Here is an 18,131-nt window from a genome sequence, read left to right as displayed (position 1 = left end):
CCTCTAAGCATGGCACCAATAGGAGTTGAAAGACTCCTGTTCTGTATTTGGTCTTCCCTGTTTAGTTCAAGACTGTAAAATGCAGTCTTGTGTTTCAAATTTCAATAGGAGCCTCAGACTCCTCCATTTCTATTTATTTCACAAGAATATATTAATCTTCTCACTGTTGTCAAACATGAGTGACAAAACCATTTTCAATCAACTAAGGAGTAGGGACTTCCTGCTGGGGCAGCTGGGCTGAGCGCCATGTTTCCTGGACTCTCCAGGAAAAATCCAAGAAATGTTCAATTTGGGGTGCTAAACAGCACCTCAACCCGGTCCTAAACAGTGGACTTGGGAAGCAGGAATTCCCTGCAGCCACTTATGCGGTTTGACCTCCAGAACTCTCCGAGGGAGGCTTTTAAGCCCCTCGGAAGTTTTGATGCCGGTCCCAAGGGCAAGAGGGAAAGTCATCGCCGGAACATTTCATGGGTAATCAAGGTTCAGTCCTCCCCCTTCAATCACCATCTAAGAAAATTATCATCACCGTAACCTTATCATCCAACATCTGAGTAAGTTGCAAGAATTCTTTTGTCTTTACCTTGAAATTGAAGCTCTGGAAGATCGTAATAATCATCAATGCAATCTGCATCTCTCTGTCCAGAATATAAGTGACTTTGTTTGTTTAAAAAGAGTATAGTTGAATGGCAGGAGCCTTATCTACTCGATCTCCACTTTGGCATAACAAACGGGACGGTTGACAGACACTCTAGCTACCAATTAGAAGCCGAGGTGTTAAAAGGGGTGGGAGCGAATGGGCTAAATTCCTCTGGAGATGACGTCTTTCCGATTCATCATAGAAAACCATCGAGATTGAAAGGGAAAGATCATACAGGAAATCAAATCGCAGGGCTTGAAGTGTGTCTTTATTGTGTAACAGGCAACATATTCCTACTAATGGAAAACAAGACAGCCGAAGGTCCGCAATTTAAATAATGCCCAGCCCACCCCTTTCTTTTACAATCGAGCAGAGTGTCAATAAAACTTGATGGCCCTTTACAACAACACTAATTGTTTTACAGCGGAGAGAAGAATTTGCAGCCATTTAATCCCAGGACCTGTATAATTGATGAATAGAACCACTACAAGGTTTTGGACCCTGCCAACATATTTAAAACAGCATTTCTTGGTATTGGTGAATTGTCAGAACTATTTTCAGAAATAAACATGGGAAAGGCCGACAAGAAAATACAGGAAATATTAACAAAACACATGGATGCCTTTACTAAACAATATGAGCAACAATCTCAACGTCTGGCTCAGTTAACCAACATATTGACTAGTCTAACTCAAACTACCAACCAGACTAGTCAGAAATTGGACATTTTGGCAAGTGAAATTACAAATATGAAATGTCAAATATCTACAATGAAAACATGGGAAAAATGGATACTTCAATTAAAAAGGCAATTGAAGAACAGAAAGATACTAAAAATAAACAGATACTTCAAGGTAATCAAATTCAAGCTATACATTTCCAACAAGAAAATGTTATGGACCTACTGGCTATTATGCAGTTAAAATTAAGACAATCGAATGTTCGTCTTCGCAATTTTCCAGAAGCAATGGGATGTACCAGAATAACTATCATAAAATCATTGGCTGACCTGATTCATATAAGTGAACAAGATCTGGATTATGCAATAAACAAAGTATATAGGATTCCTTTACCCATCAGTTTGGAGAAGACAAAGACAAGAGATATTATGATTTCCTTTTATGATATAAGGATGAAAGATTATATTATGCAAACCCTCTATGATAATCCTTTGTCAGTGAATGGAAATCCTCTTATCATCCTTAAGGATATCCCACGACATTTGATGATGAAGAGAAATATGTACAAAGAATTTACTGGGACACTGAAGAAGAATGGAATAAGATTCTCCTGGATCTTCCCACAGGGACTCACTTTTACCTACAAAGAGGTCAGATTTACTATCTCTTCACAGGAGGTAAAAAACTTTTTGAAGAATTATGAAAAAGATCTAGCTGGCCTTAACCAGGAGTCACAACATCAACAAGAAGAGGAGAAAAAGGAGTTGGCCTCGACATCTGGACAAAAAAGACAGGACATCAAAAATAACAGAAGTGTTGGAAAAACAAAAATTCACAGCGAGAACAAAACTAAAAGGAAACATGCAGTTTATGGGGGATAGAGAGAAACAGAGGGCTAAACAGGGATTTAAATGATGATTAGGGAATTTTGTATTTACTGATCTAATCCTTTTATCTTAAGAACGGTTTTGAAATAAAATCTGTTACTATATATGAAATCAATTATAAACACGTACTAATTGTAAATGAATTGAATAATTTAGAATTAACTTAGTAATCAAGTTTGATGTATCTTTCTGGATTAGAACTTCTTTGCAAAAGAATAGATAAATTTATAGCAAGATGGAGGAAGGTGAGGGGGAAGTCTCTTATTTGAATATCTTTTCATTAATAGATGAATACGCTTTTCGATGACGCTGTTAAAGTTTTTTATTGTATGATTTATGAAATGAATGTGTTGTTGAAAAGTATCAGACAGTAAAATATTTTAAAAATAATAAAAAATTTATGAAAAAAAAATCAACTAAGGAGTAGGAAGATTAAAGGCATCTTGGGCTGACATTCATGTGTGTGCGTGTGTGTGTATGTGTTAAGTGCCATCAAGTCGCTTCCAACTCATAGCGACCCCATGAATCAATGTCCTCCAAAACATCCTATCATTAACAGCCTGGCTCATGGTCACCTCTATAAAGCAGTCTGGGTAGGAAAAAAAATTATTTCCAAACATTTTGGTATACTGGTTGTTCAATATTAACAGTGGTATTAAAGATTTCCAACCTATTTGCAGAGAGGCTAAGAATTATGTCTGATATTGCAATTTCAAGTGAAGATTCACTTCAATCAACACAGGCAATTTAGTTTCAAAGGACAATTACTAACACAGCCAATTTTATAGACCACTCAAGAATGTACATGCTTACTTCATATTATATATTTCAGAGAATGTACGAAAAAAGCCATCTATGCTTCCCGCCTTACAGTATTCTACAGGAACCATGAGTTACAAACATTCTTTAACACGTCCCATTCAGCTGATTTTATATTATATTGATTTCATCATGACAAATCCCTAGATTCAAAAAGTATGTTGTTAAATATTTTGCCAGACAACATGCCAAAAATATATAATGAATTACTTAAATATATGGTGACAGCAGCAAAACTGGAGTATGCAAGAAAGTGGAAAGCAGAAAACCACCCAGATGTAACTGAATGGACAAATAAAGTAACAGAATATGCAACTATGGCTAAGTTAACATCTTTAGTGATGATTTTTATGAAAAATGGAAAGTATTTCTTGAGTATATAGTTGTTAACTGATAAAATAATAGAATGTCAAAATTTAAGTAAGAAATATGTCACTGAACATGCAATTATAACATTCAGAGAAGGTACAACAGAATAGAAGTTATAGAGTAAGTTCCATTATAATGTAATAATTTAATGTGTATGTTTATATGTCTGTATGTTTTGCAATATCTGTTTTGAAAATAAAAAAACATCTAAAAAAAAACCCAAATGCATACCACAAATCTGAAGTTTACCATGCAATAAAACTATAGCTTTGAAATGAGATAACCTCCTCTTTTATTCAGTCAAAGCGGATAGCAGTGGACGGTTAAAAGCCGTGCGTTCTGAGAGAAGCCAAGTCACCTTCGTTATAAGGGAACTCTCCACGGACTTGAGATTCAACTTGAATCTTGCCAGTTTTAACTTCTCTCCACAAGTGCCCTTACTTTAACTTGAAGACAAGCCTCAGGAGGTAAGGCAGCTCAATAGCTACTGTTCTGAATGGGAAAAGCCACAGGCAATTTTCCCAGCTTCTGCTGAAACAGTTCACAACAGGGGACCTATAAACTGGGGACCTCTAAATCACTGCGATAAAGGGAGGATTTATGTGATCAGACAATGGTGTGTGCAGTTTTCCACAGGTACCAGATCACCTGATCTCTTGACCATCTGGGCTCATTATCAGTTTATCACCATATTACACCTCATTGCACAGCAAGCAGACCTGCTTACAATTATTTCTCCTTTTGCAAAATGTGGAAGTTTAAAGCATTTAACCTGTGTGAGAAGTTTTTCTTTCTCTTCAGCCTCTTCCGAAGAGAGAGGAGCAGACTCATCAATCTTCCGTTGTTCCTCTTTCTGCACCTGGGCTGCATTGGGGAGGTCAGGATTCCTGGGGACCTAAAAATCAGAAACAGAATGAATGAATAATAAAAGTGTGATGCTGTTAAGGGTTCAGTATACACTCCAATCCATCTCCCTTTACAGCTTCTTCCAGAAACACCAGTCAGGCAGGACTGATACATTTCACATCTACTGAGTATTTGTTAGAGAAGGAGACATTTCCCTGGTACTGGGATGGTAGTAGAGAAACGTTGCTTTTAGTGGCGTTTACAATCCTCTGAAAGTTCTTCAGGCAAGGTGAGCACAGCACATCATAACTCATCCATCTAGATTTGTTCTTCCATGGCTTACAGGCTCTTGTTCCAGTGAAATATAACAGTAACTGAGGCCAGTAAGCAACTGATATACCCCAAGAGGTTTTCTTTAAGCTGGAAAAGCACTCCAGGACACCAAGAAAAAGAGAGAGCCAGAGAGGTCTATATATACTCCAATGATTACACCGTGAAACAGACGTTAACTTTTATTGTCATTTTTATCCAGAATGGAAAGAGCCTTGGTTCACTTACCGTGAAGGCTTCTTCTGCTCGTAGGTAAGAAGGGCGTCTTCATTCTGGGTTATTTTCCTTTATTTGCTAGGGAAGGCAGGATTCAACAAAAATGTAGGCCTTCCGGTTCCCCGGGGGAAATGACCCCCTCCCATCGGAATGCCTCAGTAGTTGAAAAGCTTAAACATTATACATTGGAAAAACTAGTACAATTCAATAGTGGAAAAAACGTCTTTTCCCCATCGATAAATTAGGTAACAAGGGAGATAACGATAGGTGACGACAGAACACCTTAAGGTTAACATGAACGACTTCACTCAAGACACCCTCCCAAAATTTCTCTTTTTTTTTTTTTTTTTTTTTTTGATGTGCTTCTGGCAGGAATTAGGGAGGGGAAGACGCCCTTCTTACCTACGAGCAGAAGAAGCCTTCACGGTAAGTGAACCAAGGCTCTTTCTCGCTCTAGGTAAGAAGGGCGTCTTCATTCTGGGACCTACCAGAGCTGTAACAGAATTAGGGTGGGAAGTTAGACCTCCTGTACTGCCTGAAGCACTCCCAGGCCAAATGCGGAGGAATCTCTAGAGAAGGTGTCTACCTTGTAGTGTCTAGAAAAGGTGGACAAGGAAGACCAAGTAGCGGCATTGCATATTTGTTCCAGCGACACCCTATGCCTAAAGGCCGTGGTGGTGGCTGCACTCCTCACAGAGTGTGCCGTAATGGTGGATGGAGTTAGCATGCCAGAGTTTTTATAGGCTTGGAAAATGCAGGCCTTTATGGTACTGCTAATTGCTGCCCGGGACATAGCCCCGCCTTTATTAGGCGCTGTCAAGGAAATAAAGAGGCGCTCTGATTTTCTAATCTGTTGAGTTCTTCTTATGTAGATACGTAAGGCTCTTTTAACATCCAAAGAGTGCCACTCTTTTTCCCTTTGGTTGGAAGGGTTTGGGAAAAAGGTGGGGAGAACTACCTCCTGCTCGAGATGAAAACGTGTGTGAACCTTTGGTATAAAGGAGGGATCTGTCCGAAGAACCACCCTGTTCTTATGGAACACACACAACTCTGGCCTTACAGAGAGAGCCCCGAGCTCTGATACCCTTCTCGCCGATGTGACGGCGGTAAGGAAAAGAGTCTTCATGCGGACCCACTTGAGGTCGACAACTCTGAGAGGCTCAAAAGGTGACTTAGTCAGGGCTTGTAATACTGTGCGCAAACTCCAGGAGGGGAACCTGTGAACCACCGCCGGAGAAGACAGTTTAACTCCTCTAAGAAAGGCACAGATATGAGGGTGTTTTGACAAAGGATAACCGGCCACTCGAGGGACTAGGGTGGCTATTGCGGCCAGCTGGCGTCTCATGGTGGAAACTTTAAGGCCAAGCTTTCTTCCGTCTTGAAGAAAAGCCAAAATGTCTGCCGCCCTTGGTTTCAGGGGATCTTTGGTATTACGGTGGCACCACGTAGCGAAAACCTTCCAGGTAGCCCCGTATATTCGTTGAGTGGCTGGTTTCCTAGAAGCCAAGATGGTATCTACAATGCCTGAATTGTAGCCTTGACCTAAAAGTTCTCTCCTCTCAAGTGCCATACGGTTAGTCGATACCACCCGGGGTCCGGGTGGCAAATCGGTCCTTGGGTTAAGAGATCTTGTCTGAATGGGAGTCGCCAAGGTGGTTGGACGGACATCTGTTGTAACGCCGGATACCAAGGCCGTCTTGGCCAGTCCGGAACTACTAGTAGTACCGTGGCTTGAAGAGTCCGAATGCGTCTGATCACCCTGGGAATGAGAGGCAGAGGTGGAAACGCATACAGCAGTCCTGTCGGCCACGGGGACAGGAGTGCATCTGTTTTCTCCGCTCCGACCTGGTGATACCTGGAGTAAAACCTCTTGAGTTGGGAGTTGGCTGGGGTTGCAAACAAATCCACCTGTGGGATCCTGAATCTGATGGTGATCTGATGGAAGATTTCTGAGTGCAGGGACCATTCGGCCTCGTCGAGGTGTTGCCTGCTGAGCCAGTCGGCTTGAACGTTCTGGACTCCCTGTATGTGCTCGGCAGATATCGAAGCCAAGTGGGACTCCGCCCACTCTAAGATCTTGGAGGCCTGCTTGTGTAGGGATGATGACTTGGAGCCCCCCTGCTTGTTTATATGGGCCTTCGCGGCTATGTTGTCCGTCCTGATGAGAAGGTGTGTTCCCACTAGTTGAGGACCAAAGTGTAAGATGGCTTTCCAAATTGCTGTGATCTCTAGAAAGTTGATGCTTTTCTTGAGATGACTGGGTTCCCAGAGACCTTGAGCTGGCTGACCGTGTAGAGTCGCTCCCCATCCCGCCAGACTGGCATCCGTGAACAGCTGGACGGGAGCTTCGTGAATGTATTGCAGTCCCCGAGATAGATTGTCGGGAACCGTCCACCAGGACAGGCTCTCTCTGACCGAGTCCGAGAGGCTGAGGAGCTTGTGTCTTTTCCTGGCAATGTCCTTCTGGAAAGGGCGGAGGAACCATTGTAACGGTCTCGCCCGAAATCGAGCCCATGGTACCGAAGGGATGCATGAGATCATGTGCCCTTGAAGCTTGGCCATTGCCATAAGCCGAAATGTTGGGGCAGATTTTGCTTGTTTTGCCAGTGAAGAGATGGATTCCACCTTCTCTGTAGTGAGGATGAAGGAGTTGGACGTGGTGTCGATGACTACACCTAGATGAGTCAGCCTCTGTGACGGTATCAGTTGACTTTTGCTCCAATTGATCAGGAATCCGTGTTTCTGCAAAATCTTGATCACGATGTTGGTGTGAGTCCGACTCAGCTCCTGCGTAGGAGAACAGATGAGGATGTCGTCCAGATACGGATGTACCTGGACTCCCAGTTTGCGGGCCTCCACCATGAGGGTCACTAGGATCTTTGTGAACACCCTCGGGGCAGATGTTAAGCCGAATGGTAGGGCCCGAAACTGGTAGTGGTCGTCCTGGCAGGAGAAGCATAGAAACTTCCTGTGTTCCCGGTGAATGGGGACATGGAGATATGCCTCGGTGAGGTCCACCGAGGTCAGGAAGGCTCGGGGAGTCAGCGACTCTGAGATGGACTTTAGGGTCTCCATCCTGAACCTTTTGTAGATGACGAACTTGTTCACCCACTTCAGGTTCAGGATGGCTCTCCAGTCCCCGTTTTTCTTTGGCACCGTGAAAAACACGGAATACACTCCCGAGTAGCGCTGTGAGTACTCGACGGGCTCTATTGCCTGAATGTCTAAGAGGTGGCGAATAGCTTCTTGTGTTCGAAGAAGTTTGTCTTGGCCTAGTGGTTTTGTCTTGGATATGAATCTTGGAGGTGGGGTCGTGCGGAACTCTATCAGGTATCCCTGAGATATGATGGAGGATACCCAGTGATCCGTCTGGGATGACTGCCAGGCCGCCATAAAGCGGGTGAGACGGCCCCCCACCGGACCGATGGGGACGTCATTGCTTGGATTGTTGAGTTCCATACCCAGCTCTGTCAGTGGGTTGGGCGGAACGAGGGGATCTGGAATAACGGCCTCCCCTACGAAAGGAACCCTTGTAAGAGTTCCAAGAACCTCTCCGCTGTTCACCACGAAATCTCTGTAGTGTGTGGGAGGAACGAAAGGGACGAGAGTAGGATTTTTGATCTCTCCTATAGCTCTTAGGAAGAGCTTTCTTTTTATCCCTAGTCTCGACTAAGATAGGGTCAAGCTGGTCACCAAAGAGCTTCTTACCTTGGTAAGGAAAGCCCATTAGATCGGATTTGGAATGATGGTCCACTTGCCAAGGCCTAAGCCAAAGGGCCCTCCTGGAAGCCAGTTGAGTAGCGATGGCTCTGGCTGAGAAGGAAAGGGTATCTAGGGAAGAGTCTGCCAGAAAGGTGACTGCCCGTAGGATCCTGGACACTCCCTCCTGGGCTTTCTTATTCCTTTCTGGAATGAGTTGACGTAGTTTGCGTGTCCAGACTATAGCTGCTCTGGATACTAAGGCCGATGTGATAGAGGCGCTGATGGCTAAGGCAGAGGCTTCGTGTGCCCTCTTGAGGGAGATCTCTGCCTTCCTATCAAGAGGATCTCTGATAGAGCCCATGCCATCCCTGGCCACTACGTCATTGGAATGCAAGGCACAGATAGGAGCTTCCACCACCGGGGGCTTAAGCAATTGAGCCGAGGTGGGTGCTAGATCATAGAACTTCTTAGCTATAGCCGGTGCCTGTCTATTTGCTAATGGTTTTTCCCATTCTGCAGTGATTAGGGATGTGAAGTAGTCTGGAACCGGGATCACACGAGAAGGGTTGTTATGTCTGTGAAAGAATTCTTTTGATCCTTTCAGTGAATCAGAGGCTTGGGGTTCCTGTGTCTCAGACAGGTCCAAAGCTTCTAGAGTTTTTACCAATAGGGAGGGGAAATCCTCCTGAGGAAAGAGCCTCAGCTGTTTTTCTTCTGGTTTTGGAGGGTCCCCCTCTGGGGAGGAATCCTCCTCCTCCTCCTCCTCCCCATTGTCCTCCTCTGAGGAATCTGGGGGAGACTGGGGCTGAACGACTACCCTCCCTCTGGACTGGCCATAGGCTTGGGCAGTAGCTTTCTCATTCCCATGCCCCTTATGTCTGTGAAGGGAACTGGGTCCCTCTAGAGGGTCCTGGTAGTCCTCCGCACCTCTAACAGAGGGGGTGGGGGTAGCCTGAGCCGCCTGGAGCCCATCTACAAAGACACTTCTAATGAGCTCCGTGAGCTCCGCTCTTAAGGCAGCTAGCCCCCCTTCGCTGGAAGCCCCCGCGAACGCTGGTACATTACCAGAAGCAGCCCCCTGCTGTGCAGCCATCGATCCATGGGAAGCCTCACTGCCGCTGGAAAGGACCTGGCTAGCAGCCGCGGCGGACATGGAGGGCCCGGCCGGCTCCAACTGGTCCGCGGAGCGGACGGCATCCTCCGAGGTAATTGGCGTCCGGCTAGCAGCCGCGCCTGGCGTCCGGCTAGCAGCCGCGCCTAGCTTCACGCGCTCCGCCACGGACATAGCGGCTGGAGCGGAAGGCGGCCGGCTAGCAGCCGCGCCCGAGTCCCTCTTCTTCTTCTTCTTTGTCTCCTCTTTTGGGTCTGTCTTCCCCTTTCGCTTGGGATTCTTCCCTTTAGGGGGACTAGAGGAATCCCGGCAGCTCGAGGCTGCCGCGACAAGGAGACCCGGGTCCAAGTCAGTGGGAGAAATAAATTCGTCCTGGCTAGAAGCCGCCATTTTGTTTTGGCGGGAAAGGACGACTCCAACCCTCCGGGCCCCACACAAGACGCAACAAGGAGACAGATAACAGACAAAGACAGAATGCACAAAGGTAAGAATAGAAGAAGGGGGGGGAAACACGAAGGGGAAAGACTTTGTATTTTAAAAGATTCAAGAAAAAATGGCGGAGCACCGCCACAAACCTGCTTCCCTGACAAAGGCAGGAAACAAAACTGGGGCATTCCGATGGGAGGGGGTCATTTCCCCCGGGGAACCGGAAGGCCTACATTTTTGTTGAATCCTGCCTTCCCTAGCAAATAAAGGAAAATAACCCAGAATGAAGACGCCCTTCTTACCTAGAGCGAGAATGAACTTACTCTGCAATTATATGGTACTTAAAAGAACTTTGCAATTTAACTTTTATAATGCTTTCAGTTTGTTCAATATTTCTAACTGTCCTCAACACTTTTAACGGCCAGAAACAAGCATGTGCCAACTTAAGTCCTTTGACTTGGGGAAGAAATCTTGCATTTATGGCATGGGTCAGAGATGTGCATGGCAAGTAAAACTAAATACCAAGGAGCCTTCCCTCTTGCTCAAGAGGTGATGCTACCTTGCATGAAAGTGGAAGCATCCAAGCGACTACAGACCCTCTCCCTTACAGCGCTGCACCAACTCTTCTGTATGGTCTTGCATGAGTATTAGCAAAATGCCAGTTTTTTGGGGGAATGCCACCCATGATCTGAGACTTCTCCAAGCCCCCAGCGGAAGGGACTCACAGAACCAAGCCACAGCCCCCATCCAGCTGTACCTTCCAGCTAGCTGTAGTTTATGGGATGGAAAGTGGGAGATGGAGCAATTTCAAAACAGCTGAGCTACACAAGGCCACAATTAACATCCTCTTGAACATCTGGGAAGCAATAAGAAGCCAAGACCAAGACTAGTCTTCTGGAGCCGTGTGCTCTGATAGTGGGCAGCCACTATTTGAAACTAACAAAGGCAACTACGGTTTTGGGCTGCATTATCTGTGCGCTGTATAGACAGAGGAGATTTGTTGTCTCTCTGGCTCAACACACACTTGAAACAGGTCAGAGTTACATGCCCCTGAATTATATGGGCCGAACTAGATATGACCTGTGTATTTAAACTCGGCTCTATTTACTAGTCTGCTCTGAAAAATTTGTAAATACTGTAACACAGGCAAATATGTGACAGCAGCAGATCCAGTGATTTAAATCAGGAGAGAGCAAAAGGGGGAGGGCCACACAATTAGCAAAAGGGGGATACAAAAACACAAATGCAAGGGTGGGGGGAATTTAAAAGAAGAATAGTTGTTTTATACCCCGCTTTTCTCTACCAAAGGAATCTCAAAGCAGCTTCTAATTGCCTTCTCCCCTCACACACCCACACACACACAACAGGCACCTTGTGAGGTAGGTGGGACTGAGAGAGTTTAGAAAGAACTGTGACTAGCCCAAGGTCACCCAGCAGGCTGCATATGGAGGAGTGGGGAACTGAACCTGGTTCTCCAGATCAGAGTATGCCACTCTTAATCATACACCATGCTGGCACACACACGAGGAGTAGAGAACTCTCCCCCTGGCTGTAGCTTTCCTCCCTATAGTTCATCACTGACATCAGTTTTCTTCAGTTGAGCTCCAATTCCAGAAGTGAGAGAGAAGGATTTAGCAAGAGTGGATGCAGGAAGGGATGTGTGGGATGGCCAAAGAGTAGGATTCTGCACTCCTCACTCATGCACCACCTTCTGCCTCTTCAAATTGGACACCCCCCACCTCACCCCCCCTTTCTACAGGATCGAGGCAGAGGCAGGTTTAAACAAGTGGATCTGCTGCCATTATGTCTAGCCTGGCCCTTTGTCACAATATTTACAGAGAACGGATTGCCAAAAGATTAAAAGGATTTCCACTGCCGCTCGAGAGATAGGCTACAGTGAAATTAAATAGGGTCCCATTACGAAATATCAGTGCACTAAGTTTAAAATGATTTTCAGCTATATTTGCTACTGCCCGATGAATGGTCAAATACTATGGCACTGGATTCAAATGCAATACCTTTCTTCGTAGCCATCAATGCAGACTTTGAATGGGCTTTGAAGTTATAGGCTTTGAATCCCATGCAAGTTATTATGTATAATCAGTTACCATAGTTCTTTTTTTAATACATGGCTGCAGTTGCCCAAGAAAATGGTGGATGGAAAAGGGATCTTTCATACTATGTTTTGAAGCATATATGTCAGATCAGAAAACTGGGGAAATGTCCCATGCAAAAGAATTCTCCAGTGCAATGGGAGCAAAATGACTTTGGTCTGCTTCTGTAGGATTCCACCTATACAGTTGCTTAAGTAATATAAAACGGAACACAACCCCAGGAGAAGGATCTTACTCACTGCTAAATACCATCAGTAGCTTATATATTCTTTACCATGAAATATTCTTGGGGGGGGGGGGTTATTCAAAGCAAGCATTTCAGTTTTTCAAATTATACCTTTTTGTGGTGATAAAATAAACTAATGTTTTCCATTCGATGCTACTACATATTTCTGGCTATTAGTTTTAAATTATACTAAAGTTCCAACATCAGGCTTGTGAAGTTAACATTTCCTGTCAATCATCTTTAAGAAAACCTGAGTGATATCTTCATGTCAGTTATTTCCAAACACTGAGGAACTGAAGCTTACTTTAGCTCCAGTGCTGATTTACAGAAGCGACACCCAGCTGGCTTCAGCATGAATATAATTCCAGCATTATATACAGCATGTAGAAACAAATCCTAACCACTGCTTGATGCATCTCAACTATTTGAAGAAAGTACAGAAGTAATTTCCTTGTAAATTATATAAATTAGCCACTGAATGTAACCACTTAAACACCCTGGTCACAAAAGTAAAGTTGAGAAACATGCAATTAACTCGCTCTGTAGCTTGAAGATGAAAGTACACATAAACATATTTTTCTTTGCCAAGCACAGGGTCATGTCTCCTACTCTAAAACTGTATTTACTTTGAAAATGCAGTGAACTGTTTTGTTTGTTTGTTTTCAGAGCAAAAGGTGGGTGTGTGGGAAGCAAAGGGCTGGATTCTAAGGATTGGATCCAAAAAAGTCCTATCATGAAAGGAAGAAGTCATCCCATAAATGGAAGGGAACCTTTGAAACTAATCCTTTGTACAGAAGGTGTTATCATGCAATGCCACAGCCAGCAAACAGGTGAATGGCTCCAGTAAAGAGTAGCTGCGGAGAAGCAGAGAGACCTGACAAATAAGCATTCATGGCCCACAAAGCACAGATCTCAGAACTGAGGGTTGGAGATTGCTGGATAGCACTGCTATTGCTGCGAAGGTTCCATGCAACCCCATGATGGCGTTTGGACACAGTGAGTGCAGGACATCGTAAGACACATTTCAAAGCACCACTCCGCCATTCCTAATCAGGTTAGGGACAAACAATATATGATGCACCTGAATGTTTCCTCACGTATTTGGTTTTTAGGGAACTGGGAAAACTCCCAGTCTATGTGAGAAGCATGGTACAATGGAGGGTCACGAGTTCTTTTTTTTTTTATTAGCCATTTCCCTGATCAAAATCACACCGACCAAGCTGCTTGCTGCCCTGTGAGGGGACACCTGGAGCTTCCCTCCACCCCAAAAATAAAAGCAGCTCAGAATGAGAGATTCTGATATGAGAAATGCCCAAGAGGAAAGAGGTGTGCTCACTCCTCACGAAGCAAACTTCCATCCAAACGGCAGCATCAGAGAGCAAACCTGGATAAAAAAAAAAAAAAACTCATGGAAAATATTCACATGACTGAGCATCACATGTATTTTTGACTCAGGCAGCCCATTCCTGAGTGGGGGTTGTTCCACAATGGCTAGGAGTGACACAGCCATGCTGCCTCCACAAATGCTTCCCAGCCACCGGGAAAAAATAAAAACAATAAAATAAAACAATAAAATAAAATTACAAAACAGTAAAATAAAACAAAAAAGGAAAAATGCTCCCATAGAGCAAAGCAAGGTCACGCCACCAAAGAAGGTGGCATAGCCACACCACAACTCAAGGGGGCGTTCCCGGGTTCAAAGGGGTTAGGGAACGCCCCCCCCCCCCCATGCCAGAGTGGGCTCCTGCTTTCAGGATTTCACTGCCAGCGGAGCTGTGCTGGCGGCGGAGCCCCACACAGCGGCATGGCTTCCTAGCAACGGCATGTTTGCCCCCGTGCCGGTGTAGGTGCCACTTTATTCTATTCGTGACAAGGTGGCACCTATGTTGGCACAGGGTCACACCATCTTCTAAAGGGCTTCAGCCCCCCTTCAAGATTGCAGCCTAAATCTCATTAGAAATTAAAGATACCCGGCAAACAACAGGAGTGGGGCTACATCAGGAGGCAGCAGGTGGACAGTCTGCACATCTTCCAGCTGGAAGAAGAGTAGATTATTGGGAGCTACCTTTCTTTGGGACTCAATTAAGGCAGTCACTAGACATTTCCTTACCAGGCTTCTGCAGCACACCATGTCAGAGCACTTGCTTTTATTGGCAAGAATTAAAACATGGGCTATCACCAGACAGTCCCCCACGACACCCTAAAGCTCAGCAGCATCGAGTCAGAAAGTCATGGGATTCACCACAGTCTGTTTTACCTGTTTGATGCATGGGAATCAGAGTAGTTCTCTAACAGCAGAATAGAAGTCCACCGGCCAATGACAACTACGGAACTTTTAAGTCTTTCCAAATGTTCAGGCATTTAAAACATTTTTTTAAAATAAAACATTCAGGCTTAGAAGCTGAAATGGCTTCAGAATGGCTCTAAGTGACTGATGATGTTTACAAAGCCCCTCTGAATGATCATGATTCACTCAACCACAGCACTAATACTGCAGGTCTTCAGGATGTCATGGTCCTATTACTCTGTATGAAAAGCACTGTGGGTGTAGTATAGAATCAGTGGTCAGTAAGATGCTTAGGAAAAGACAGGCATCAGTAGCAGCATCTGAGCTCATTGTCTCATTCCATTTATCAGCTATATCAATCATCACACTCTAGGGTAAACATCAGCACTCATGTCTGACTTCACATTCTCACCCCAGAGACCAAAGCCCATTTTATAATGCCCTGTCTGACAAGTCTGAAGCTATCCTATCTGATGAAAAGCTATTTCTCTCGGTGATTCCAATGCAAAAGTGGAACCAGATACCAACTTATCACCAATATGCCCCCACCTTTATGGTGTGATCAAGAGCCATGTTAATACTTAAACTTTGATTCAGTTCTGTTTTTAGACTTCTAGTTGGATCTTCAGCCCTAATCCTATTGAACTGTTTATTGAATGTTCCATCCTGTTGACTGTATTGACTCACTCTGTGTAATCCGCCTTGAGACCCAGCAAGAAAGGTGGACTATAAATAACGGAAATAAGTAAATAAGCAAATGGTCAGAGGCTGATGAACTGTGCATACAGGACCAACTGTGACTTCCCAATGGATTGTCGGAGTGCACCAAGCATTGTGGCAACACACAAAATCTGGGGCATCAGCTCAACAACGTCATACAAGTTATGTCCTAGTGGTATTTTCTTTAATCACTCCTATTGCCACTAACAGTCAGCTTCATTAGTCAGCCAGGAATTCTATGACCAGTGGAAAAAACACATTCTCTCTCTCTCTCTCTCTCTCTCTCTCTCTCTCTCTCTCTCTCTCTCTCTCTCTCTCTCTCTCGCTGTTCCATTCATGTCTTCTCTCTTCACTCCCACCCCTTTGAATCCGAAGAACTGGACTCCAGTTGACAAAAATGCATGCCCAAATACAAATTTGCCAGTCTTTAAGATGTCACAAGAACTCCTGCCTCTTTTGCTGCCATGAACTCACAGGCCTACCAATCTGGAATTCTGCCTGCACACACACACACCACTTAGCTGCCCATTTGCTACAAATAAAAAGTTCCAAATCCTTTGGCCTTTCTTCATAGGAAAAGCACTGGACCCCTTAAATTTAGAAGCTAGCTTGGCTAAGAGATCAACAGCATTGTGCCTGCACGGTGCCTCCACAAAGTATGGAAAACTGGAGATATTTTCATACTCATTGCTAGTTAAGATTTCAAACAAGCTTTGCACAGCATCCTGTAGCCTTGAATCAAATGTTGCACCACACCACATAAAAGCAACGGCCAATAATCAGTTTGCACAAATTCAGTTCTGTACCTTCCAAATAGGAGGCCTACGCAATACATGCTCAGACCTTGCTGCTTGCAATATACATTCATTTATCAAGCACAGACATTTATTCCTAAAATGTTAATATTCATATTTCTTCTTCTTGAATAAAGCTTACAGTCCTTATGTAAATTATCCAGCCTTGCGGCGGTATCTTCAGGGCTGATGAACAACTCCGAGTAGAACCTTCTTCTCTAACAGCTCAACTATACAATACTTTAAAAAAATATTTAGGACCCCTTTATGGATTTCAGCACTGAGGGGAGAATTAACCCTTTCCTTCCATGCTGTTTTCTTGGAAGTAATTCCCCTAGTAGTCCCAGTAGGAAGAAAAAGACAAGGTATTGCCCCCCTCCTTAGCAGTGCTAATAGCAGCCTGAGGGTGATGGGTGACAGAATGGCAGAGGGGAAGAGATAGTGATCTCCCCCTCACTGGCAATCTTCAAGCAGCAGTTGGACAAACACTTGCCAGGGATGGTCTAGGCTGATCCTGCATTGAGCAGGGGGTCGGACTAGATGGCCTAGATGGCCCCTTCCTACTTTATAATTCTATGATTAAACTCCCCATCCAACAGCCCTAATCCAAAATCCTCATGGCTGCTTTTAAAGATTTTTTTTAATGCCAGGAATCATGGGTCTCCCACATAACTGTTCAGTTCCAACAAGTCTGCTGATTATCAGAGCTTGAATCAACAATCTTTCTGGTAGTCCTTCAATTAATAATGCATTTCCAACATGGCCCTTTGCTAACTAATTTACTTGTTCCTGCTACATCCATACTGGAACAAAATACAAAATTACCAAGAAGTCTGAAATACAAGAAACACACAACAGAATCTGTGCTTTTTTCTGTTTGCCTTAAAAAATATTCTGAATTTTGCTACTTTTCGAAATGAAGATACATAGATATCAATATACTTTCCCTCCATAAGCAAAAAAAGTAAAACGGATCGGCCGTTACCTTGTAACCTATGGTCTTGCGGTAATAGAGAATTTCTTTCTCAAGAAGCTCAAATAGACGTGGCGGAAAGAACTGGAAATCTTGAATATTTGGCTGTTTCGGAGGCCGTGGAGCCTTGAAAGATAAATGCACGCACTATTAATACCTTTCATTTCCTTTCCTTTTCAGAGTTCCTCTGATCAATAGATCTTGAACAATGACTAGAAGAATACTGAATTAGTTTCTAAAGGAAAATATGATAGACAGGAATTCAGCAACCAATAAGATTATATTCAGATCACTGTCTAGCATCAGATAGGGAATAACATACTCTTAATACTCAGGTTCTAATGAGATGGTCCACAGATAATAGCAAGCCATGATTTCCCGCTATGGGAAGAAGCCTGGGAGATGCTCAGGTTTGCACACTCTCCTCACCTGCCTCCTCTGTCCTAAATTAATAGTTATGTCCATTTTCATCCATGACTATGGTTCATGCTTTTGTTCCAAGCAGGATTCCAAACCATCATCTAACCAACTGTTAGTAATCCTGTGCTGTAGAAAAAATACAAACCACAGTTTGCCAGTTTGGATAAAATGACAAACTGAGGCTAGCCACAAAAATGACAATCAGTAATTCCTGACCATGTGCAAGGAGGGAGTGTGCAATCCCCAAAATCTCCCAGGCTCATTCAATTGTCATCATACCACACTTTACTACGATGTGCCATAGTTCCTGTTGCACATTCAGGAAAAGCAATATTCTTTTCTTTACATAACAAAGTTACAATGCAGGAAAAACAGTATGGATTACAAAGGTAGACTCTTTCACCTTTGGGATTTTGGGTTCACTGACACGGAGAGCTTCTCTGAAGTAAGCATCCACCGCATAGTTGGCTTTGCGCTCCCGTTTTGGAGGCTCTATCCATTCCATCATGCTCAGCTAGAAACAAAAGGCAATTAGTAAGCTTAAGCAGGCTCAAATCTTTTTCTTTCAGGAAAA

The 18,131-nt window shown here is 44.0% G+C and overlaps 1 protein-coding gene across 1 annotated transcript in view; it reads right to left on the bottom strand.

Annotated features, from left to right (window-relative positions):
- The window catches only part of SMARCA1 (SWI/SNF related, matrix associated, actin dependent regulator of chromatin, subfamily a, member 1), a 70,162-nt gene that overhangs the window by 26,623 nt on the left and 25,408 nt on the right, over window positions 1-18,131 (bottom strand). Inside the window, exons 17-19 of the mRNA XM_056859224.1 lie at window positions 17,961-18,071; window positions 17,150-17,263; window positions 4,165-4,287 (exon numbers count right to left, since the gene is read on the bottom strand). Of these exons, the coding sequence (XP_056715202.1) occupies window positions 4,165-4,287; window positions 17,150-17,263; window positions 17,961-18,071 (348 nt within the window). The remainder of the gene's footprint in view (window positions 1-4,164; window positions 4,288-17,149; window positions 17,264-17,960; window positions 18,072-18,131) is intronic.

Source organism: Euleptes europaea, chromosome 13, assembly GCF_029931775.1.
Source record: "Euleptes europaea isolate rEulEur1 chromosome 13, rEulEur1.hap1, whole genome shotgun sequence".
NCBI lineage: Eukaryota > Metazoa > Chordata > Lepidosauria > Squamata > Sphaerodactylidae > Euleptes > Euleptes europaea.
This window is presented reverse-complemented; position numbering and strand designations above follow the sequence as displayed.